Source organism: Scyliorhinus torazame, chromosome 7, assembly GCF_047496885.1.
Source record: "Scyliorhinus torazame isolate Kashiwa2021f chromosome 7, sScyTor2.1, whole genome shotgun sequence".
Lineage (NCBI taxonomy): Eukaryota > Metazoa > Chordata > Chondrichthyes > Carcharhiniformes > Scyliorhinidae > Scyliorhinus > Scyliorhinus torazame.
In genome coordinates, this window is record NC_092713.1 from 208,936,525 (window position 1) to 208,962,670 (window position 26,146).

Here is a 26,146-nt window from a genome sequence, read left to right on the forward strand (position 1 = left end):
TAATAAAAAAAATTGCAGCTCCAACAGTATTTAATGGATAAATAGTTTATTTCTTTTAACTGTCACAAATTTAGACATTTTCTATGTGAGTAGATAAATGAAAACAGTTTTCAAAAGACTTGAGATGATTTGCAATTGAATCAGAGGAGAAATGAGAAAATCAATTTTACGTGATGAGTGGTTAGGATTTGTAATGCACAACATGATGGGATGGAAGATACAGCTTCAGAAATAGTCTACAAAAGGGAATTGGATAAATACTTAAGAGAGAAAAAATTGCCAATATGTGGAGAAAGGACCAGCGATTGAGATTAACTAGCTCTTCAAAAGAGCCAGCACAGACCCCAAAGGCCAAATGGCCTCCTGCTGTATTGTACAATTTTATGATTTAATATTTGCCATTATGCAAGTTAATTTCAGTGCAAACTGGAACTGTCACCAAACCAGAACAATTTCAGCATAATTTTCCAGAGCAGCATGTAACCCAGTCAGTGTGGTGAGCAGCCAGTGTCAGACCAAAATAATTTCTCACCAGTATGTCGCTTTCTGAAATGTTCAATCTTGAAAAAACTTGAAGAATCAGCAGGGGGATCCACAGACATCCTGAACTGGGCATTGATTGCGGAATCAATGGAGTAGAATACCATGGAGAAATGTCTGGAGCAATGTTCTCGGTGGCAGGCACCAGAAAGATGCAAGGACATCTTTGGAAAAACTCCCCTTCAATGTGTCCTCCCACCACACGCGAGATGCCTGGGTTTTGCTTTGCATCACCCATGGTTGAGAGTGACTACTGTCGTGTTGGGTGTTCTGCTACACAGACGAACCAACACAGTTGCGGATGGTACAACTCAGTTTTATTACTAACAATAACAACATCTGTAAACTGGTCACTGTGGTTCGTTCATTATCCTCTCACCTGTGGACCCAGCCCTAACACTATCTTGGAGAGGCACTCAGCACATGGCACACCATTCACCACCCGGATTGACACTGTTCACTGGCATCGGCTGGTGGGTCCTGCTTGGAGACTTCCGGTTCCAGTCAATGACCGCAACGCGGAAGGCTTCCCGGTCGTCTGTATCACTGGTCTGTACATCGTCCGGGTATGACTCGGAGTATGGAGGCTGAATGGTCCGCACGTCCCTGCGAGGCTGTCGGAATTGGGGAGCATTGGCAGGTTGAGCTGCTCGACAACAGGCAGCGTAGTGGCCCATCTTGCCACAGCGGAGGCATTGTTGGTTCTTTGCCGGACATTGCCGCTTTAAATGTGCGGATCCACAGTTGCCGCACGTCATGACGTCATGGCGTTCGTTGTGCCATCGCGCATGCGCAGTTTGGTCCTGCGTAGAGCGCCCCTGCGCGTCACGTCCCTCTGCGTCGACGTCTCTTTTGGTGCGTACAAACGCGGGAGGCCGCGTGAAATGGCTGCCCTCGACGGGCCGCGTGTCGGGAGGAACTCGATCGCCTGGACCCGCTTGGCCTCGTAGGACCCCTGCCTTGCCGATTCGGCCGCGTAGGACCCCTGCCGTGCCGATTCGGCTGCCTGGAATTGGGAGTAGCGGTTGGTCGTGTTTTCATGGAGGACGCAGGCTTCAATGGTGGTGGCGAGAGTGAGGCTTTTAATTTTGAGGAGCTGCTGGCGTAGGGTGCCCGAGGTGACCCCTAAAACTATCTGGTCCCGAATCATGGAATTGGAGGTGGCCCGTAACCGCAGGACTGCGCGAGGATACGGAGGTGTGTTAGGAAAGATTGAAAGGGCTCATCCTTACCCTGCAGGCGCTGCTGGAAGAGGTACCTCTCGAAACTCTCATTTACCTCGACGCTGAAGCGTTGCTCGAGTTTGAGAAGGACTGTCTTGTACTTCATCTTGTCCTCACCTTCTGCGAACACCAGGGAGTTGTAGATGTGGATGGCGTGTTGCCCTGCCATGGAGAGGAGAAGGGCGATTTTCCTGGTGTCCGATGCATTCTCCCTTTCTGTGGCTTCTAGGAAGAGCTGGAAGCGCTGTTTGAACAGCTTCCAGTTGACGCCGAGGTTTCCAGCGATTTGGAGCGGCTGCAGCGGGCTGATGGTGTCCATGGCGCAGGATGGCGGATTCCTGAAGATGCGTAGGTAGGTCTCACAGTTACTGGGTTCCAATCCTGGGACTATGTCGTGTTGGGTGTTCCGCTATGCAGACGAACCAACACGGTTGCGGATGGTACAACTCAGTTTTATTACTAACAATAACATCTGTAAACTGGTCACTGTGGTTCGTTCATTACCCTCTAACCTGTGGACCTAGCCCTAACACTATCTTGGAGAAGCACTCAGCATATGGTGAATGTCTGAGTGGCTTGCTGTGGGCTCTGTGCCCTGAACTGTCTCCTGCTGGAATGAGCGGGAAGTGTCGTGTTCCCCGTTTTATAGTGTGTATGCTCTTGCTTGTGATTGGCTGTGATGTTGTGTGTGTATTGATTGGTCTGTTGATCTGTCCATCAGTGTGTGTGTGTGTTTGCGCCATGATGTTTACCTGAATATCATGACAACTACCTGAACAATTGGCTAGTTGAGATCCGACACTGAGCACTCTATCTCTAGCATGCCTTGTATGTACAAATTTAAGCAAAATATAAAAAGGTATAAAGGCTACTTCATGTTTGAAAGTACAAATTTGTCCAGATAGGTACCCGGGATCATTCACACAGAGCAACTTCCAATATTACAGGAGCTTAGCATTTCATCTTTTCGAAGTGAGCATTTCCCATTCACCAAGAGCATTTATTTTCTAGTTTAGGAAGAAACATTGCCAGCAATTTGTCACTGCATGATGTCCCAAAAGTCCCAAAGGGAAGACAAGAATCCGAAAACACAGCCTGTAATCATACCATGCTGTTATTCTTTGTACCTTTCAGAAACACTGATTGCTACAATTCTTACTGAATTTGATATCGATCAGCACGCATCATATTAAGTAGAAAATGCCATTTTGAAATGAGTTTTACTGTGCGAAAGGAATTAAACATTGACTAACATTGGGAACCAGAAATCTGCACAATCATTCAGCATCTCTCCATTGCACTGTTCCCAAGGAGCAAATTTCCATTCATCACTGCTCCATCCATTTACAGCGTGCTCCCTAAATGTAAAGCATACCTTTCTTCTTCTATCTGTTTCTCTCGTTCTCTGTATCTTTGCTCTCTGTTCTCTTGTTCTTTTTTCTCTTGTTCCATTCTCTCTTTCTCAAATTTTTCTCTTTCTTCAATCAGTTTCTTACGTTCGTCCTCTTTCCTCAGCTCTTCCTCTTTCTGAAAAATCAAATCACATATTAGGTTGGAATGGGTCTTGCAATGGTTCAAGGGAAGAGGGATAATGATACATGGATGCTGCTTCAATGGACAAAAAGGGGCCATTGGACTCTTAGCGAGCATGCTGCATTTACAGGGTTCAGTTTATTGATGCTGCTCCTGTATTACAATGAAAATAAGTTGGAGTTTGTCTCTGATCTCCCAGATACACTGCAGGAGGAAACATTTAGCAGCACTAAAGCAGAGGGAAAATATCAATCACAGTAAAGCCATATTTACTTTTTCTGATATCTGTCTGAAAGGCTCAAGTGGTGAAAACCATCCCTAATCCAGTGCGAATGGCGATTATCTCGAAAAATAAACAGAGCTCAACGGTGGAAATAAGGAAATCAAATTAGGGACAAAGAGGATAGACTGAAATTAGAGACATCCATGATTTCAATCACATGAAAGGTGGAAGAATTACAGTACAATCAACCTAAGGTTTCAATGCAGGGAAAGAGAGAGATAATATGGTTAGTTTATAAGCACCAGTGCATGAGAAATAGAGAGAAATGGCCTGACAAATTACAGCCATTTCAATCCATAGGGAAGCTACATTACTTTGCAAATTTACTATGAGGTGCAGGAGAAAGAGAGAAACAGCTGTTCTAGTTTTCATGTCTGCCAATAAATTATATAACAGCCATTCTAACTATTAAATGGGGTGCTAATATTATTCATGGAGGCACACTGCTATATTAATCTGGGTTTCCCAAATAATAGCAACATACTTTAGATCGGGTTGGCTAACATTTTTGCATGAGGAGCCACAATTTCATTTCTTTCTCGCTCAAGAGCTGATGAGCAGATTCCCTCCCTCCCTCCCTCACTCACTCTTTCTCGGGTCTCGCAGGCTCTATTCATGAATCCCCCCTCCCCCACGCCCGGGCACCTCAGCATCTTCTCTCTCCCCGGGCTCTGCGGACCCTCTCTCCTCTCTCTCTCCCAGACCCCAAAGACTTCCTCTGGGTTCTTCAGCCTCGCTCACTCTCTTCCCCAAGAGCAGATCAGAGGCTAGGAATCCTGTGGGAAGTAACACAGCTCCTGACTCCCCAAAGCCTGTCCACCAGCTACAAGGCACAAGTCAGGAGTATAATGGAATTCTCTTCATTTGCCTGGATAAGTGCAACCCCCAAAACAACCTTGAACCTCGGCACCATCCAAGATAAAGCAACCTGCTTGATTGGCACCACTACCACAAATATTCACCATCACCGACACACATTGGCAGCAGTGTGTACCCTCTACAAGAACTCACAAGGACTCCTTGGACAGCACCTTCCAAACCCACAACCACTATCATCTAGAAGGACAAGGCAACAGACACATGGGAACACCACTACCTGGAAGTTCCCTTCCAGCCCACACACCATTCTGACCTGAACATATATCACTGTTCCTTCCTTGTTGCTGGGTCAAAATCCTGGAGACCCCACCCTAACAGCACTACGGGTATAGATACAGCACAGGGACTGCAGCAGTTCAAGAAAGCAGCTCAACACCACCTTCTCAAGGACAATTAAAGATGAGCAATAAAGCTGGTCTTGTCAATGATGCCCACATCCCGTAAATGAATTTTTAAAAACTATTCTTCCCCCAGCCCCGCAGTACCTTCTCTCCCTCTGGCCCTGCAGCCTCACTCTCTCTTCTCTAGGGCCCCGCAGTACCTTCTCTCCCTCAGGATCCACAGCATCTCTCTTCTCTATGGGCCCCGCAATGCCTTCGCTCCCTCAGGATCCACAGCATCTCTCTTCTCTATGGGCCCCGCAGTAACTTCTCTCCCTTGGGCCCCGCAGCCTCTCTCTTCTCTATGGGCCCCGCAGAATATTCTCTCCCTCTGGCCCCGCAGCCTCTCTTTTCTCCAAGGGCCCCGCAGTACATTCTCTCCCTCTGGCCCGCAGCCTCTGTTTTCTCTATGGGCCCCGCAGTACCTTCTCTCCCTCTGGCCCTGCAGCCTCTCTCTTCTCTATGGATCCCGCAGTACCTTCTCTCCCTCGGACCCTATAGCCACTCTCTCTTTGGGCCCTGATAGAAACTGACTTTTCTAGTCAGCTATAACCATTTAAGGAAAGTTGATAGAGGTAAAAGGGTTAAATGAGAACTCATTAAGAATAATTAACTATAATCATATTAAACATTATTTGAGTGCAACAATAGCTGGGAATCCACTAAAGCTTATCATAGATTATCATAGAATTTACAGTGCAGAAGGAGGCCATTCGGCCCATCAAGTCTGCACCGGCTCTTGGAAAGAGCACCCTACCCAAGGTCAACACCTCCACCCTATCCCCATAACCCAGTAACCCCACCCAACACTAAGGGCAATTTTGGACACTAAGGGCAATTTATCATGGCCAATCCACCTAACCTGCACATCTTTGGACTGTGGGAGGAAACCGGAGCACCCGGAGGAAACCCACGCACACACGGGGAGGATGTGCAGACTCCGCACAGACAGTGACCCAAGCCAGAATCGAACCTGGGACCTTAATCGAGATCATACACTTTAACTGAGGTTTCACATTTGCAAGTTGCTTGTGGCTGCAAGGTCAGTGACGTCAACTAGCTAAAAGGCCCCATTGTATTGTAAGAACTGGTGCTGCTGTCCCAGAACGAGTCGTCCTGTTTTTATGGTAACTGCCAGTCTAGGATGATAATGTCTTAATGAAAACTGTGTTTTTCTAATTGGCTAATGTTAGATGCAGGTGTGGATAATTTGCAAAATTGGCAAGCGATGGAATGGGAAATTTGCACCAATACATTTAAATATATATATCTCTTAAATTGATGGACAGACATTTTGGCCGAATTGAGTAAATTATAAATTAGTTAAAGCCAATCAGAAATAAAAAGAAGGCTAGAACTTAAGATAATAATCTCCTGAAGAATCACTCACTGGGATGGAAAAACTCATCCCGGGATCACCCGATCTATATTTCATAAACCTACTTCCTTTGCTGCTTGCTTTTGCTAATCACCATCTCTCTTTTGTTTAAATTACTTAGTTATTTTACCCTGTGTATTATGATTTGAAGAATTACTACGATCTGTAATTGAATGAAAACTCAACTGCTGTATTCGCTAAAGACAATCAATCTGACTAGCTTGCTGCAGGGCTAGTTGAAAACTTTCTAAATTTTGTATTGAAAATAAGTTTACCAGGGGCACAGCTGACAAATAAAGTACAAGTGGACTTTGTCAAAAAGCATAGACTTGACCTCTGTTATTTGGGAAATGAGAAGGGAATAACAGATATCCAGGGTTCCGAATAGATACAGAGATCCATCAGGCCCCGCATCACCTATTCTCCCTCTGGCCCCACAGCCTCTCTCTCTAGGCCCCACAGAGCCTTCCTTTCCTCAGGCCCCGTAGCCTCGCTCTCCCTGGGCCCTGCAGCACCTCTCTCCCTGGGGTCCTGCAGCCTCTCTCTCTGGGCTCTGGAGTATCTTCTCTCCATCTGACCCCGCAGCCTCCCTCTCCCTGGGCCCCACAGCACCTTCTCTCCCTCTGTCCCTGCAGCCTCTCTCTTTCTCTCTACTGGGCTCCGCAGCCTCTCTCTCTCTCTGGGCCCCACAGTACCTTCTCTCCCTCTGGCCCCCCAGTCTCTCTCTATCTGGGCCCCATAGTATCTTCTCTCCCCTGGGCCCTGAATCCCCGCTCTCCTTGGGCCCTGCAGCACCTTCTCTCCCTATGGCCCTGCAGCCTCTCTTTCTGGGCCCCAGAGCACTTTCACTCCCTCGGGCAACGCAGTACCTTCTCTCTCTCGGGTCCTGCAGCACCTTCTTTCGCTCGGGCACCCAGCTTCGCTTTCCCTGGGCCCTACAGGACCTTCTCTCCCCTGGGCCCTGCAGCCTTTTTCTCTATGGGCCCTGCAGCACCTTCCTTTCCTCGGGCACCGCAGCCGCTCTCCATGGGCCCCGCAGCAACCTTTCCCCCTCAGGCCTGCAGCCTCTCTCTCCCTGGACCCTGCAGCACCTTCTCTCCCTAAGGCCCCACAGCCTCGCTCACCCTGGGCACCACAGTACCTACTTTCCCCTGGGACCTGCAGCCTTTCTCTCTATGGGTCCTGCAGCACCTTCTCTCTTCTTCCCCACTCCACACTCAAATCATCTCAATCCCCCAAGCACACTTAAAAAGTGATTATTGAACCAATTTCTTAATAAATACATATAAAACAATTAACCAAAGTTACACAATAAATTAACGAGACTAACAAGCAAAAGCACATATTAACTAAACCCCAAAAAACTGAGCTAAACTCCCTTCAAGCTGACAGTGACTAGCTCCTTAAAAAGGAAATGAATGGTTGCCATCTTAGGTAGAACCTTTCCACTGACCCTCTAATGGTGTATTTGACCTTCTCCAAATGTAGGAAAGCCATGAGGTCACCTAATCAAGTCGAGGCACTGGGCAGAGTGGGAGACCTCCATCCAAGCAGACGTCATCTCCGAGCTATCAACAAGGCAAAGGCATGAACATCCGCATTCACCAACAACTGAAGCACAGGCGAGTCTGATACCCCAAATATGGCCACCAGCGGATCCAAATCAACATTATCTCCGGCATGATGCTGAAGAAAGGGGCCCAAAAGCTTACCAACTAAGGAGAGGACCAGAATATTTGAGTGTGGTTAGCCGGCCCACGAAAGCAACACTTACACTTGTCCTCCACCCCAGACAAAAATCCACTCATGTTCGCTTTAGTCAAGTGCACCACCTTGAATTGGATCAGGCTTAGCTCAACGTGGAGTTGACCCTGTGAAGGGCCTCACTTCATACTTCATCTTTCAGAATGGGACCCAGCTCACCCTCCCACTTCATCCTCACCTCAGAGCTGACTCCGCTGGGAGGATATGGACATATTTGCCGGAACTAGTCCCCCCACCAGACCAGGTCAAAGACAGAATCCTCTTCAACAGAAAAGAGTATGGTGCCAAGGGAAAGCAGGGAAAGGCATTGAGTGAAAAATCACGAATCTGAAAGTATTTGAAAAGACTGGAACCAGGCAGTTGGAATTTGTCCACCATCTCTTTAAAACTGGCAAACATCCCCTATACAAACAGGTCTCCAAACCTCTCCAAACCCTTCCCCTCCCATGACTTAAACATAGAGTCCAAACCCACTGGCAGGAAAAGGTGGTTATTGCAGATGGGGGCTAGCGAAGATAGGGAACAGAGCTTAAAATGCTGTCTGAACCGCTTCCAAATTCTCAGAGTGGATACCACCACTGGATTCACGGAAAACTTTACCAGAGAGAAAGACAATGATGTGGTTACTATTGCACCAAGGCTGGAACCTGTGCAGTAACTGGCCTCCATTTGTCCCCACTGAAACACAGCATATCTTCTGTTTACAATTTATATAAATGATCTGCAAGCACGGACAAAGTGTAACACAGCAAAATTTGTGGATAATACTAAAATAGGTGGGAAAACAGGCAGTGAAGAGGAAATAAAGATTTTACAGACGGATATAGATAGGCTAGGAAATTGGGCCAGAATTTGGCAGATGGAATTTAATATAGATAAGTGTGGAGGTTATCCATTTCGACCGAAAAATAGAAAGGCAAATTATTATCTAAATGGAAAGTAGATTCAACATGTGTCTGGACGGAGGGATCTGGGTGTCTTTGTTCATGAATAGCAGAAAGTCGGTAAGCCGGTACAGCATGTAATTAAAAAGGCAAATGGAATTTTAGTGTTTATTACAAAAGAATCTCACAAAAATCGCAAACAGGTACTCTCACTCTTATTTATCAAATTTAACATCTGCATTTAAGAATGATAGAGGTCGATACGACCCACTCACTGGGCGCGAGCCAATCGTCACGTTGTGCCAGAAACGCAGTTCGCCATGATCCAACGCGATCTCGCGAGACATTGCGCCGTAAATCTGGTCCAGTTTTTCCAAATCTGCATATTAGAGCGAGACAGCAAGCCTCACTCTAATGTGCAGATTCCCGAGGTACCTGAGGCTTTGGGATTCATCCCTTTTGCCTCAGAGACCTCGGGCGAGTGCTGCTCGGGACCAGGTAGAATGGCACTCAGGGGGGTTTCCCAAGGGATGGCAGGCCCCCAGCTGCAAGCTCTTTGGGCAGGGTGGGGCCCTGGCACTGCGCTCGCTATGGGACTTTGTCCTCAATTAGTTGAATCAGGCCTTTTGCCTTTCCTGAGGATCAAGCAGATAGATGCCTGTGTGAGGGTAGAGGGCAATGAACTCTGGGATAAGGAATCATTAAATATATCCAGGGTTAAAGGTACCAACTACTCCGCAAACTTCTTACAATATTCAATGGGGAAGCCATCGGGCTAAGGACTGCATCAACCCAATGCATTTCATGATTTCCTTTGGGTCCAGTTGGGTTCCAGCTCCTCGCTCCTCTCCCCCTCCACAGCTGGAATGGATAGGCTGTCCAAAATGTCAGTCATGAATTATCCCTCAGCTGGAGGCTCTGATCTATAGCGACCCCGATAGAATGATTCAAAAGCTGCATTAAACTGAGGAGGGACGGAAAGCAGGCTGCCGCCTGAGTTGCGCACCTGTACGATGTCCCGGGAAGCTGCCTGTCGCTACAGCTGGTGAATTAAGAGGTGACTGGCCTTCTCTCCGTATTATAAAAACATGTCCCTCGAGCGCTGCAGCGGTTTACCGGTCTGGCTGTTGACCAAAGCTCGAATTGTGTCTGTGGCATTTTCCTACTTGCCAACAACTCTGGGATATGGGCAAGCAAGTACTGGTGGTCCACCTCAAGAATGGAGTCCCTCAGCCTCTGTCGGTCCTTCCTCAATGTTTTCACCCTGATTACTTTGTAGGAGATAATTTCCTTCCAGAGAACTATCTTTAGGGCTCCCCACAGCATGGAAGGTAGGGTTGACTCACTTTTCTTAAACTTTATATATTCCCCAATGGTGGTGGACATGCATTCACAAAATTTCTTGTCCGCTATTAACGTCATGTCCAACCTCCATGGTGGACGGTGGGAGGAACCTGACTGTAGCGCCAAATCAACAAAGTGCAGGACATGGTCTGAAATCACAATCATTGAGTATCCAGCCGCCACCACAGAAGGGAGGAGAGACCTGCCCATCACAGAAACATTGATCCGCGAGTTTACCTGATGCGCATGCGAGAAGAATGAAAAATCTTCATCGCCTGGGTGCAAAAAGCAGAGAATCTGGCCCCCCCATCTGCTCCATGAAAAACAACTAAGTTCTGGCCAGTCCTGATGGAGTTAGAGATTTGGGCTTGGACAGGTGCAGACTAGAGTTCAGAACACAATTTAAGTGTCCACCCAAAAAATGCTGCTGTGAATCCAAGTCGGGGAGGGAGGCCAGCAGATTATTGATAACATTTGTATCGTCCCAGTCTGGAGCATAGATATTAACCAGAATCACCGGGGTACCCTCCAGAGAGCCACAAACAATAACCTGTCTGCCAATGGGGTCGGGCCAAGAGCTTAGCAACAGAAAACTGAACCCTTTTATTAGTTGATATTGTCGAACCCCGTGCTCTACCATCGAAGCCCCAATGAAAGACTTGTCCCAGCCTTATTTGGTCTCTGACCCGCTGATGAGTCTCTTCAAAAACACCACGTCGGAATTGAAATGCTTACGGTGAGAAAATACACCCGGTCCAACTCAGGAGGGGGCATGAATTTACCCTCCTCCACCATCTCTCCAAAGCACTCCGTGAGCGTTGGGCCTTCCATCCCCTCAGGCAGCCCCACAATTCAAACGTTTTGCCTCCTGGACCGAATCTCTAAATCATTTATCTTGGCCTTCAGCGATTTAATCGCTTCGGCCACCAGAGACATCTCCGCTTTCAGTGATACAATCTGATCACTGTGTCTCGAAAGGGCCTCTTCTATATCTTTTATTGTGGCTCCATGTACTTTTACGGTTTCATTGGTCTTCTGCATAGCTACTTGGATGGGGCCCAAGGCCTCCTCCATTGATTTCCAGAGGTCCTCTGACACAACTCACCAGTACTTATTAAATTATTTTGCCAAGGTTCTCGAAAGCACCTCGGCCGTCAGTGGAGGAGCGGAGCCCTAGAAGCTGCCTCCACCATTTTATCTGCCAACGAGTTCCGAGAGGCTTCCGATTCTGTCGACAAACTTCTACTGCCCACCTTCTTTCCCCTGACCTCTCTAGGCATTTCACCATTGTAGAATCCTTATCCCATTAATCACGCAGGTTTTCAAAACAAAACCCCTGAAACTAAGAGAAAAAGGCACAAAGTGTAGTACTCTCGCCGGAGCAACCTCGTGCATGTCTCACCCCTACATAAAGCCACTGGGGGTTCCCCACAAGCACACTTACTGCTGCCAGTGATTACTACTCGTCAATCAGAGACTGATTCTCTCTCACATTTGTGGGACACAAACCTGGGATTGGAAGATCAACCCCTTGCAGAATCATCAACTTCACTTGCCTGTCTTATTGGCATTTTGAACAGTGGCACTGGGGGCAACACAGAATGGCTTCAGGGGTACCAATCCAACCCCTGGGCTGCATTTTGGACAGTCTGCTTGAGATAGTAGTAAAAGTCAAAGACGCAACCTACTGGCTGAGTCCCGCCTGAAACGTGATGGGACTGAGACAGTCTAATCCAGGAGAGGCTTTTCCTGGGATTTCTGGCGGTCACTGTGCCGGTGAGTTTCAAAACTCACTTAACTCTCCCGATGTCAGAACTAACCAGCACCCGGTATCTAACGGCCTCGCTGAGGAGAGCCCAGCTGGGTGCTGTTTCGCACCCAGCCCTACAACTGGGAACCACGCGGAACAGTACTTGGGGAGTCTCCCAGGTGATTGCAGGGCCCCAGGTGGCTGGAAACTGGGCAGGGTGGTATCCTGACACTGCTGGTGTCACCCGCGCACCTTGGCAGTGCCATCCTGGTACCCTGGCAGTGCTACCTGGCAATGCCATCCAGGTGCCACCCTGGCACTTCCATGATTCTCAGGTGGCACTGCCAGACTGCCAGCACTGGCCAAGGTGCGAAGTTGGCATTGTGTCCACGCCGTGGATTGGGCCTACGGACATCCTGCCTGTATGAGGTGGGGTGCGGGGGAGTCCGAGGACCTCCTTGGAGATGAGTTGGGGCATTGGGGGGGGTCTGGGTGTTGTGTTGGGGGGGTGAAGAAATCGGATGGTACCCCGAACGGACTGTTTTTGTTTAGGTTCGATTGCGACCATAGTGATTTACAATTACCAAGTTCTCATCTTCACAATCAATCTGCAACCTGACATTCGCTTTCAAAGGGACAGGGAGGAGTCGTACTGCCTCTGATCAGGAAACTAATGTGATCCACTCCTATTCTGAAGGAAATTGTTGTCTAAGAAGAGAGGAGAATAATTTTCAGCAAAGCTCCACAATTGAAACACAGCCAAAACACAGACTGCTGCATCCACGGATGCTAATATGTGCTGTGTCATTGCTATTTTAGCACCAAAATTGTTTTTAAAATCTTTTTATTGAAAGATAAACAAAGTAAAACAATTGATTGTGCAGTTGGACTGATTCAGGTCAGATGTTGGCGACTCAGACCAGGTCAGGATATTTACAGCAGATGCAGGCAACCCCAATCATTCAGAGCCATCCAGACCAGGTCAGCAAAATTGCTCATTAAAATATTATTCCCTGCCACTAGACATTCCTCAGACAAGGAATATCTTACTGAAAGATCATTATGTAGGAGTAGTATAATTAAGAATCTGCATTGTTCTTTTCAAAAGTGAAATTCTTGCACAGTTAGCAAAGCCTCCCTTGATTTTCAGTTGTTGAAATGAGGGGTTGTACCTTTGCCTGTGCCCAGAACAATTCTCGGTTGATTCGCTTCATTTCAATTGCAGCATTGGTCTTCTGGTATGTCGTGCCCTGCAACGTGAACATTTACAACAAAAAAAACATCAATTGGTGGTATCGCAAGAAAGAGATGCTGTGCAGGAACTAGTGAGACCTTTGACTAGTTCCTCTTTGTAAATTACAGCACAGAAGAATAAACCAGTCAGTCATCTCCACAGGCATTCAAAGTGCAGGCAGGAAGTAGAGGCTAATTATTTCTGGTTCTGCAACCCTCTGTGGTTAAATTCAGGCAGCATCCTAACAATTCTGTACCTTGAAATCAGGTAACATGAATACTAACACAACTGTGTTGCTCAGTGCCTTAAGAGTGCGTAAATGAAATATGACTGTTAGAGCTCCTGGACCAACTGTTCCAAATGTTTTACACTCTGGCTGGAAGTTTGGATCAAGCTGGCAATCAGGGGTAAGTAAATTTTGGCCGGATAGCTGGTATTTTACCAGCAGCGGGGTAGGAATCGTGTGGCCTGCCTGCCTTCAGGCCAATTGAGAGCCTTAAGGGGCTAGTTTTTGACCAGTTAAAAGTCTCTTACCACTGTCGCTGGCATTTTACCAGTGGTGGGGGTGCCCATGCCAGCTAGATGCTGGCTGCCTGCTTGATTGCTCAGGGAAGGGAGTCTCTTGATTGGGTGCCTTGTGCCCCACGGACTACCCCAGCGAAAGAGGTGACCCCTCTTGAAGACATTTCCCTCAGTCTCTCAATCACTCTCCCTCCCAAACATTGCCGGTTTGATCTGGTAATTGCCACAGTACCAGCAGCAACCATCATTCCTAATGGTGCTGCTGGGACTAAAGAGATGCTGGCCCATTGATTTGATGGCAGCTCTTGGAGGTAAGACGTATCGGGCGGGATTCTCTGATGTCCAACGGCAAAATCGCGTTCGGCAATCGGCCGGAGAATCCCGTTGGGGGCTTTTGCGATCTTCCTCCTCCTCCAAAGCAGCGTACTCACACCTGAGGCCCTCCCCTGATGCTCCGCCCCTGATGGGCCGAGTTCTCGACGGCGTGGGACACGTGTCCTATTTTTTTCCGGGAACCTGGCGTGGTGGCTGTGGATTGTGTCCAGGGCCACCATAGTCAGATGGGAGATGTTCCGGGGGCAGGGGGGGCTTTGGCGGGGGCTGGGGGCACTGGTTGGGGTTGGTCCGGGAGTGGCGAGCCTGGTCAAAGGGCAGGCCGGGTCCACGGGCGGCCAGCACTGTGTTGCATGGTGCGGCCGCTGCAGGCCGCCGTCGTACACATGCGCGGCCACAGACCCGGCATTCTCCGGCCATATCCGCAGCTAGAGCCGGGGGCTCTACGCTGCGTGCCTGCTAGTCCCCCACCTGCTGGAGGATCGGTGCAGCTTTTGTCAGCACATATAGTCTCCCAAACGGAGAATCCAGCCCGTGATCTCTGAGAGGCAGAAGCCACAACCTCAGTTAAGTAATTGCCTGAACCACGTAAACACGCAGCTTGTCTCAAGGGCTGGCGAGGCGGGCTTGACCCTGGTTTTTCAGCTGGTGGGGTGCCAACATTCATGACAGATACCAGACCAACCCCAAGTTGACTTAATCATTCAGTACACATCCATTCTCAATTTTCCCGAAGCCTTCTCATTTTTACCAATCTCCCAATATCTGTTGGCTGTACGCAGGAAAATACAGGACGCGATTTAACAGGGGGAAAAAAGAGTCCCATTACGAGCGTGTTTAGCCGGGAGCTTCCCGACACTTGCAGCGCCGAGAATGACCGCGCTATTAAATGGGAATCTGTTCTTTTTCGGGCATCGGTGAGGACGGCCCTGCCGAGGCCACACTTGGCTTCATTTCCTGCACTGAGGAGCTCAGCTCGCCAGTGCAGGAAGAGGCCGGGGTGCCATTTCTCGACCCCCCCCCCCAACATACCAATTAGGGGGCCCTCGAGCTCCCCTTACCCAACCTCATAAAGCCCAACCATCAGCAACCTCATAAAGGCAGGGCATCCTGGTGTGGGCAAGATACCACTTGTGCACCTTGACACCGCCAGACTGGAACCCTGGCAGTGCTCCTGCCACCCAAATGGCACTTTCAGGGTGCCCGGGTGGAAGTGCCAAGGTGGTATCAGCAGTGCTAGGATACGACTCTATCCAGAGTCCACCACCCAGGGGCCTCCAGTCGCCTTTAAGACCCACCCAAGTACCATTCCACCTGGTATTCCTTTGTGGAGACCAGTGCTAAATGGCACCGGCTTGGGTCTCTGAGGCGAGGGGTTTTGATCCTGGGCACTGGGTAAATCTGGCGGAGACATATTTAGGTGAGGCTAACTACTCACTTGAATATCCAAATCTGGGTCATCGCGACGTCTTGCGAGATCCCATTAGATCTCACGAGGCATAACGAGCTGGATAAATCTTGAGAGAGGCCACTCGTGAGATTTACCGCCCACGTCATGTCCCAAGTCAGGCATGGCACGGCCGTAAGATCGCGCCCACAATGTAGTTTGCTGTTTTACCCTAATGCCCCACAATCTGATTGTCTGCTTCATGTTTGGTTGGATATGAAGATGACGGGTTCATACATTTATCTATTTATTAGAATTGATAAAATTTGAGTTAAAAACTTATTTCAATGTTGGTTGCCTTTAACTGCAAAGCAGCTGAGAAGATAATTGCTATCTTCTTCCCTGGGTATTCATCACTTCCCTTGCTGTTCTCCAACACACATTAAATTAGGTAACATCAGATATTCTGGGTTGAGCTTTCAGGTGCTCTGGAATTGGGAATGTGGGCACCGAAAATTAGTCAGGCTTGGGACACCTTTCCACGGTACTGGCTATTTTCAGGGGCCCAGAAGGCCTGCAATGGACCTGCAATTTGGTGTATTAACAGCTTTGTCATAGATATATTTAGGAGCCCAACTGCCATTTTCCAGTCAGCCGCCAGTCTTCCAATGTGAAGGGAGGTGTAGTGGGGGCAGATCAACTCTCTGGAGCTGGACACCCAATAGAAGGCTCCTGGCAGGCCTGCAGGCTCTCCCTGCCTCACTGGATGGGAATGCAGCCAAAAGGCCATCTTTTATAGGGATTCCCCCATCGTCCATCGACAGTGGCTGCTTTTTGTATATTTTCAATTAAAATTTTGAAAAATAAAAGCTGAGAGGGCACCTTCTTGTTGAAGCATCCCCCACCCGCTGCTACATACCTTATACTGCAGCTGGGTGCTTCAATTGGAAGATCTTTGATTGTGAGCTGGCCCATCACCCTTAATTGGATAGGAAACCAACCCCCATGCAAATTAAGGGTTCATCCACGTGAAAATCATAACTGTAATTAATTTCTCCCGGGGATGAGTTTCTGAATTTAGGAAAACGAGCCCTGCTCCCTTTCCTGCCTCCGTGGTAAAAATGTAACCCTCTGTCTTCTACTCACCACTGGGGGCAGCAACTCATCGTCCTCTTTCAGGTGAAGACGGCGCAAAACCGGGCTCGAAATGTGCATTGTGCCATTGGTCAGCTTCTGACGAATAGCAGTCGAGTCTACATCCTCGGGGCTGCTGGCATTAACAATAACATTTGCCCCCTGTTTGGAGATAGGAAGAAAGAGAAGGGAAAAATGGTGATAAATGTTATGTACATTTCTTTTAAGCTTTAATGTGGTTTTTCAAATAAAAAAGCATGTGCCCTCTATTTTCCTTCTTTTTATCCTTCCTTTCTTAAATGTACTGATTCCTACTGGACAATGCCAGTAGCCCGCATATACTTTATCCAAGTAGTCATTCTTCACATGTAATCATTGTCTATTGGTGGGCTATATCATATGGAGAATATTGCAGTCGGGTCCTGACATCAATATTGATGCAGTTCAGCAGAGATCACTGCATAACAAATGGGAACTTCCCTACCCCAAATTTTTCATATCATTTGACATTATTTGCTTACGACAACTGCTCTCAATTGCAATCATTTTGCCATCTGCTCCATATTGAAAAACTCAGCGACCAACCTAAATGAGTATGCCACCACCGTCACAGACTTCATCAGCAAATGTGTGGACGACTGCGTGCCAAAGAAATCAGTACGTACGTTCCACAACTGGAAACGATGGCTTAATCGGGAGGTTGACTCCCTACTGAAGGACAGGTCTGAGGCGTTCAAGTCAGGTGACCCTGACCTATACAAGAAATCCAGGTATGACCTCTGCAAAGCCACCTGGGATGCCAAGAGAGAATATCAGACTAAGCTAGAGTCACAGACTAGCGTTACAGACTGTCGGCGGTTGTGGCAAGGCCTAAACAACATAACGGGCTACAAAGCGTAGCCGAGCAGTATCTCCAGCAGCAGCGCACCCCTCCCTGATGAACTCAATGCAGTCTATGCTTGGTTCGAGCAGGAAACATTTGAACCGCTGTCAAGTGCGGCAGCAGCCCATAACACACCCTTACCCACCATCACAGCTTCCGAAGTCAGATCGGCCTTCCTGAAAGTGAACCCTCAGAAGGCGACGGGTTTGGATGGGATCCCTGGTCACTCAGAGACTGCGCGGAACAGCTGGCAGATATGTTCGCGGACTTCTTTAACCTGTCCCTACTCCGCTCCGAGGTCCCCACCTGCTTCAAGAAGACCACCATCATATTGGTGCCAAAGAAGAACCAGGCAACGTGCCTCAATGACTACTGTCCGGTGGCCCTGACATCAATCGTAATGAAGTGCTTCGTGAGGTTGGTAGAGGGAGCCAGAGAACCTAGTGGAGTGGTGTAACGACAACAATCTCTCCCTCAATGCCAGCAAAACTAAAGAGCTCGTCATTGATTTCAGGAAGCAAAGTACTGTACGCACCCCTGTCAGCATCAACGGGGCCGAGGTGGAGATGGTTAGCAGCTTCAAATTCCTAGGGGTGCACATCTCCAAAAATCTCTCCTGTCCACCCACGTTGACGCTACTACCAAGAAAGGACAACAGTGCCTATACCTGCTCGGCTCAAGACCCCAAGTAACTTCAGAGTCGTGAACACCGCCCAGTCCATCACACGAACCTGCCTCCCATCCATTGACTCCATCTACACCTCCCGCTGCCTGGGGAAAGTGGGCAGCATAATCAAAGACATCTCCCACCCGGCTTACTCACTCTTCCAACTTCTTCCATCGGGCAGGAAATACAAACGTCTGAGAACACGCACGAACAGATTAAACAACAGCTTCTTCTCCGCTGTTACCAGACTCCTAAACGACCCTCTTATGGACTGACTTCATTAACACTACACCCCTGTATGCTTCACCTGATGCCGGTATCTATGTATTTACATTGTGGACCTTGTGTTGCCCTTTTATGTATTTTCTTTTTATTTTATTTTATTTTCATGTACTAAATGATCTGTTTGAGCTGCTCGCAGAAAAATACTTTTCACTGTATCTTGGTACACGTGACAATAAACAAATCCAAATCCAAATCATTTGATTTCACTTACACTCACAAGCAATCATTTGTCTATCAAGCTCTTTCATTTTCTCTCAGGACGGAACATTTAGCTATTATTTTCATTTTCACATAGAACCATACTTGCAATACCAAATGATGGTTATCAACTGGCATAGAGTCATTAATTTGCCGTCCTGCAGTGATGACAATGAAATGTGACTATATACTGCCAAATCTTTCCCATGCCCCAAGTGATTATGTATTCAGTGTATAGGGTCACACTCCCTCCCCCGACCCACCAGCCTCACTCTCTCGTCCTCTCTCTCCCATCCCTCCCACCAACACCCCTTATTCCCCTCCTGAAACCCCTCTGACTCTCTTCCCCCTTTTTCCTTCCTTCTTACCCTCATCCACTCCTTTCCCCCTCCCATCCGTGCAACGAGCCTTGAGGAAGTTTGAAGGCCAGGCCCGATTTTGGAGGCCCAGATTGACTTTGGAGGCCCAGCCTGACTTAAGAGGCCCAACCCCACTTCATAGGCCCCAATACTTGGGGATTGGAGGGAGGGTAGGACAGGGTGCAAGTGATTAGAGTGCAGGTCGAGGAAGAGTAACTGGAGGGAGAGGTGAGAGAGGCTCGAGGGTGGGGCTGCCGGGAGGGAGAATTTGGGGGAGTCTGGTTGGAAGCAGATTAGGCCATGAGATCTGGGCAAAGGGTGGGGTAGAAAGAATGGACCCTGAGACTAAAATAAATTAAGAATTGATGGGGATCAGGTGGTGCTCACAAGCTTTTAGAGTATAACGTAACAACTTGCATTTACCAACTGAATTTAGTAATTAAATTTCTTAAATTTTTCAATGCAGGTTTCTGAGCTTGTGGGATAGCTTTGAGCGTGTGGGGAAAACCTTGAGCGTGTGGGGACAGCTTTGAGCGTGTGGGGAAAACCTTGAGCGTGTGGGGACAGCTTTGAGCGTGTGGGGACAGCTTTGAGCGTGTGGGGACAGTTTTGAGCGTGCGGTGACAGCTTTGAGCGTGTGGGGACAACCTTGAGCGTGTGGGGACAGCTTTGAGCGTGTGGGGACAGCTTTGAGCATTAGGGGACAACCTTGAGCGTGTGGGGACAGCTTTGAGCGTGTGGGGACAGCTTTGAGCGTGTGGGGACAGCTTTGAGCGTTAGGGGACAACCTTGAGCGTGTGGGGACAGCTTTGAGCGTGTGGGGACAGCTTTGAGCGTGTGGGGACAGCTTTGAGCATTAGGGGACAGCTTTGAGCGTGCGGGGCCAGCTTTTAGCGGGCGGGGACAGCTTTGAGCGTGTGGGGACAACCTTGAGCGTGTGGGGACAGCTTTGAGCGTGTGGGGACAGCTTTGAGCGTGTGGGGACAGCTTTGAGCATTAGGGGACAGCTTTGAGCGTGCGGGAACAGCTTTTAGCGGGCGGGGACAGCATTGAGCGCGCGGGGACAGCTTTGAGCGGGCGGGGACAGCATTGAGCGGGCGGGGACAGCTTTGAGCGTGTGGGGACAGCTTTGAGCGTGCGGGAACAGCTTTTAGCGGGCGGGGACAGCTTTGTGCAGGCGGGGACAGCTTTGAGCGTGCAGGAACAGCTTTTAGCGGGCGGGGACAGCATTGAGCGGGCCGGGACAGCTTTGAGCGTGTGGGGACAGCTTTGAGCGTTAAGGGACAGCTTTGAGCGGGCGGGGACAGCTTTGTGCAGGCGGGAACAGCTTTGAGCGTGTGGGGCCAACCTTGAGCGTGTGGGGACAGCTTTGAGCGTGCGGTGACAGCTTTGAGCGTGTGGGGACAACCTTGAGCGTGTGGGGACAGCTTTGAGCGTGTGGGGACAGCTTTGAGCGTGTGGGGACAGCTTTGAGCATTAGGGGACAGCTTTGAGCGTGCGGGAACAGCTTTTAGCGGGCGGGGACAGCTTTGTGCAGGCGGGGACAGCTTTGAGCGTGCGGGGACAGCTTTGTGCAGGCGGGGACAGCTTTGAGCGTGTGGGGACAGCTTTGAGTGTTAAGGGACAGCTTTGAGCGTGCAGGAACAGCTTTGAGTGGGCGGGGCCAGCTTTGAGCGTGCGGGGACAGCTTTGAGCGGGCGGGGCCAGCTTTGAGCATGTGGGGACAGCTTTGAGTGTTAAGGGACAGCTTTGAGCGTGCGGGAACAGCTTTGAGTGGGCGGGGCCAGCTTTGAGCGGGCGGGGACAGCTTTGAGCGGGCGGGGCCAGCTTTGAGCATGTGGGGACAGCTTTGAGTGTTAAGGGACAGCTTTGAGCGTGCGGGAACGGCTTTGAGTGGGCGCGGCCAGCTTTGAGCGGGCGGGGACAGCTTTGAGCGGGCGGGGTCAGCTTTGAGCGTGTGGGGACAGCTTTGAGCGGGCGGGGACAGCTTTAGCAGGCGGGGACAGCTTTGAGCGGGCGGGGCCAGCTTTGACTGGGCGGGGCCAGCTTTGTGCAGGCGGGGACAGCTTTGAGCATGTGGGGACAGCTTTGAGTGTTAAGGGACAGCTTTGAGCGGGCGGGGCAAGCTTTGAGAGGGCGGGGACAGCTTTGAGCGTGTGGGGACTGCTTTGAGCGTGTGGGGACTGCTTTGAGCGTGTGGGGACAGCTTTGAGCGTTAGGGGACAGCTTTGAGCGTGTGGGGACAGCTTTGAGCGTACAGGAACAGCTTTGAGCGTGCGGGAACAGCTTTTAGCGGGCGGGGACAGCTTTGAGCGGGCGGGGACAGCTTTGAGCGGGCGGGGACAGCTTTGAGCGTGCGGGGACAGCTTTGAGCGTGCGGGAACAGCTGTGAGCGTGTGGGGACAACCTTGAGCGTGTGGGGACAGCTGTGAGCGTGTGGGGACAGCTTTGAGCGTGTGGGGACAGCTTTGAGCTGGCGGGGACAGCTTTGAGCGGGCGGGGACAGCTTTGAGCGGGCAGGGACAGCTTTGAGCATTAGGGGACAGCTTTGAGCGTGTGGGGACAGCTTTGAGCGGGTGGGGACAGCTTTGAGCGTGTGGGGACAGCTTTGAGTCTGTGGGGATAGCTTTGAGCGGGCGGGGCAAGCTTTGAGCGGGCGGGGAAAGCTTTGAGCGTGTGGGGACAGCTTTGAGTCTGTGGGGGCAGCTTTGAGTCTGTGGGGACAGCTTTGAGCGTGTGGGGACAGCTTTGAGCGTGTGGGGACAGCATTGATCGTGTGGGGACAGCTTTGAGCTGGTGGGCACAGCTTTGGGTGGGCGGGGACAGCTTTGAGCGGGCAGGGACAGCATTGAGCGTGCGGGGACAGCTTTGAGCGTTAGGGGACAGCTTTGAGCGTTAGGGGGCAGCTTTGAGCGTGTGGGGACAGCTTTGAGCGGGTGGGGACAGCTTTGAGCGTGTGGGGACAGCTTTGAGCGTGTGGGAACAGCTTTGAGTCTGTGGGGACAGCTTTGAGCGTGTGGGGACAGCTTTGAGTGGGCGGGGACAGCTTTGAGCGGGCAGGGACAGCTTTGAGCGTGCGGGGACAGCTTTGAGCGTGCGGGGACAGCTTTGAGCGTTAGGGGACAGCTTTGAGCGTTAGGGGACAGCTTTGAGCGTGTGGGGACAGCTTTGAGCGTTAGGGGACAGCTTTGAGCGTTAGGGGACAGCTTTGAGCGTGTGGGGACAGCTTTAAGCGTGTGGGGACAGCTTTGAGCGTGTGGGGATAGCTTTGAGCATGTTTGGACAGCTTTGAGCGGGTGGGGACAGCTTTCAACATGCCATCAAATTTGATATCAAAGTGAGGAACTTCTTCACCCAAAGGGTTGTGAATCTATGGAATTCCTTGCCCAGTGAAGCAGTAGAGGCTCCTTCATTAAATGTTTTTAAGATAGAGATAGGTAGTTTTTTGAAGAATATAGGGATTAAGGGTTATGGTGTTCGGGCCGGAAAGTGGAGCTGAGTCCACAAAAGATCAGCCATAATCTCATTGAATGGTGGAGCAGGCTCGAGGGGCCAGATGGCCTACTCCTGCTCCTAGTTCTTATGTTCTTATGTTCTTATAAAATTACTTCCAAATTGAAACTATTAACGTCAAATTGTAATTGAGATCATTGAATACACATGAAAACAAAAATGATATCAAAATATTTAGGTAGCTGATTCCACATCCACTGCATCCCTCCCAATCTTCCATTAAGCCAGTTCTCAGGAGGTGAAACCAGTTATTGTGCCCCATTGTCTTTACGAGGAGCTGAGTTAAATTGACCAAACATTGACCATTAAGACAGGGATGGGGGATTCAGCGGCACTTTGCTTTTTTTTGGCTCAAAGGAGTTTCTCTCCGCCTAGGCCGCACTGAAAGAGATTTCCTGCTGGCGGGCTGATTTCGACAGCAGGAACAGCTAATCGCAGGTCGGGCGCCATTTTGATATGCAGCCCCTATCTCCCCCCTCCCTTTCAAACCCCAGTTGGCTTTATCAACTCCCTCCCCCTCACTCCCCCCAACCTTATGAGGCCCCTAGAAGCCCCCACTCTAATTGGCAAAGCCCCCCCGCACCCTGCCTGAATCCTGGCAGTGCCAATCTGACACCTGAGCACCCTGGCAGTGCCAAAGTGCCCAGGTGCTCGGAGAAGTGCCAGGGTACCATCCTTCACTGTTCCCGACCATCTGGGGTTTCCATTGGCCTGCGAGACCCCACTGAGGTGCCATCATGCCTGGTCCATGTTTGTGTGAACCAGTACTTAACAACACCATGGTGAGGTCTGCCATGCGTGGCCGTTGAGTCCTGGGCACCGGGTGAATCCGGCGTCTGGGTATTTAAATGAGCCAGTGAGGGCGTGATCCAGATTGCGCTGGGCGGTGCTGAGTAGGGTAACTTGCAATCAGCCTGGCACTCGGTGTGGAGTGCAATTTGGGGCCCTCGCGCGACTCACCTTTTGTGCACAGCTTGTTTGGCCAACCAATGTTGTATCTGAAGGTTTCCAAGTCTTTTAATTATTAAATGGTAGTTTCACTTCAATGGCTGAATTAAATCCAGGACATCCACCCAATGATCAGAACAAATGAGACGTTTTTACATTTAGTGCTTCTGTATTTCAGTCATGCAGCATACACATCTTCTGTTAGATTAAAGGAGTCGATTTAGCAATGGGCAGTTGGTGAACAGACTCAGATCTCTTTCAGCCCAAACTACAAAAGCAGAACATGTAAAACCGCCCTCAACCGAATAATTTATGTAGTATATTTCCACTTGTGTGATGTCACTGCCAATGACTGAGTTAAATATGGGACAATTTGTTCGCGCACAAAAAGGATGGTCTGAAGTGCCAGAAGAAGTACATTTACCTGAAAGAAGTCTGCAATTGTGGGCACGTGACTGGCACATGTACATTTTCGATGGTCATCAACATCTTCACCAACCTAAAGAACAAAGAAAATGAACAAAAAACTCCTCTAGCGCTATCATTTAACCAAGATTTGTAACTTCCTTTTGTGGCAGGAGTTTAAAGAGAGTTCAGTTCTGAGTTTGTCCTCACACCACATGCACTAGTTCAAGAAATCTGTACAAGTTCAAGAAACTAAAACAGGGATTGGTTTGAGAGTGTACAGGGAACACCTCTTCATACCTGGGACGGCAGACTGGAGCTGCAGCATGGATTACCTTTGAGATTGTATGGGACAACAGTTCCTCACATCAAGATGCAGACTGGGGAGCTATAGAAACGTTTATCCTTATGATATACTGAAGCAGTTACTTGGATTTGACTGGCAAAGGAAAGAGCTATCTAATCAGGGGCAACTCTTTGCCGGGCTAGCTTCGGACAGTACCTTAGCAATGTGCTCATTAATAAAATGATAAATGGATAGACAGAAACAAGAAATAAATTTTAATAAATAAAATATGGATTTAATTTCAGCATTGCGAGTGTATAGTAATGCGCTCAGGTCATAGGGCATTAGGACAGAGGCTTCCTACGATTCTCTACGTGGCCAGGTTCCACTCTCAAGCATTATTTTGGGGAAGATTGCAAAATAACATTTCTAAGGATCAGGTACTTGGCCATACACCTACCCTGTCCGACAAGGGAGTTAATGACACAGGGAGACCTTAAATTCAAGTCAAGAAAATGGGAGATATAATGAAAGATTTTATTTTGTTGAACGATAAAGTAGATAGGGAGACACCACTCCAGCACTTTAGAACCACTGAGTGTACTATTGACAGCTCTATAATTTACTGCATGAAGGTTGCACTACACACTTTCCCACAGCAGGGGAAATACCGAACACTGCTGCAAAACAGGCAAAAATTAAATCCATTGGATGGCAACTTTTAAATTTGAATTTTTGATGAGTTTATCACACCGGCATCAACAATGGCAGATTCTGCTTAAGTGTTTTGTTTGCAAGTAATCAATCACTACAGCACAGCAATGGCATTGAAAGAAGTCAGAACTAGTGCCAGTGATCTCAGCACAGAGATTCTGAGCTATGCTGTGGCAGACCTACACCGAGTAACGACTACAGCAAATTAGAGAGCGTTCCTATTCCTTGAGTGAATTCCAATGCTTGAGGGCACAGTAACCATGTACGTGACCTTACATGCAGCACATAAGAGCACCCTTGGCCTATGTGATGCACTTGCAGGGAAGTTGGACAAAATGACTGCAGGGGAAATATTCAGAAAATGTAAAATACATAATTCTGCTCAAATATCCAGTTATGTCTAGAACAACCATACTCATCTACTGAATAACTTGCATTTACATAGCATTCTTAACACAAAACCAATGCTATATAGTGATTCGCAGAGGTACAAGGGAACAAATGAATTATATGCCAAGCCAACGATTCAGAAGGGTGATCAAAAACCTTACGCCAGGAAGCTGGTAAGTAAGTGAGTTTTAAGGATGTCTTAAAAGAAGTGAAGAAGCAGAGAGAGGGTGTGAGGGAGGGATTTCAAAAACATAGGCAGTTGAAAGCAAAGTCGTCAAATGTAGGGTGAAGGGATGGAGGATGTGAAAAGATTTCAAAGAAACCAGTCATAGGAATAGAGAATTTAGAGTTGAGGGTGGTGAGGAGGGGGGTGGAGCTGGGTTGGGGGAGAGTTGTTGGTGGGTGACGGTGATACACTGATGGAAGAGGTTACAGAGATCGGGCAAGATGATCACGAAAGTGAGAATTTTAATGACCGAATGGAGAATTGGGAGACAATGAAAGTGCATGGGTGATGGATGAGAAGGATTTGGTGTGGGATATGATATGGGCAGTAGAAATCTAAATGGCCTAAAGTTAGAGAATGGCAAATGCAGGATGCTGGCCAGAGAAAACACTAATCAAGTTTGGAGGTGACAAAAGCATGGCCGAGAAGACGTCAGTTGGATTCTGTAGCTAGTAAACCTCAACCTTTTCTAGTACATCCTTCTGGATATTGGTGAAGTTGGTATTAATTGTGGAGCTTTGGCATCCATTAAAGCACTGCAGTTAGACCATGAAAAAATATTTTTTACATACCCAATTTATGAGGACATATTTCGGCAAGCCAGAGCCAGAGTCCTTGATGCTGCAGAATCCATACATCACACTTTGGTTGTCAAACTTTGTGGCAATTTCCTGCAGACCGCCAGCTGAACAATAAGAAGGAAA

General features: G+C 48.8%; 1 protein-coding gene across 2 annotated transcripts in view; it reads right to left on the reverse strand.

Moving 5' to 3' along the window:
* LOC140426816 (drebrin-like) overlaps positions 1 to 26,146 on the reverse strand; it is a 324,386-nt gene that overhangs the window by 42,122 nt on the left and 256,118 nt on the right. For both annotated transcript variants that reach the window (XM_072512027.1, XM_072512026.1), the window contains 5 exons: positions 26,015 to 26,127; positions 23,846 to 23,920; positions 16,581 to 16,730; positions 13,131 to 13,208; positions 3,139 to 3,290 (listed from right to left, as the gene is read on the reverse strand). In XM_072512027.1, coding sequence (XP_072368128.1) covers positions 3,139 to 3,290; positions 13,131 to 13,208; positions 16,581 to 16,730; positions 23,846 to 23,920; positions 26,015 to 26,127 — 568 coding nt within the window. The remainder of the gene's footprint in view (positions 1 to 3,138; positions 3,291 to 13,130; positions 13,209 to 16,580; positions 16,731 to 23,845; positions 23,921 to 26,014; positions 26,128 to 26,146) is intronic.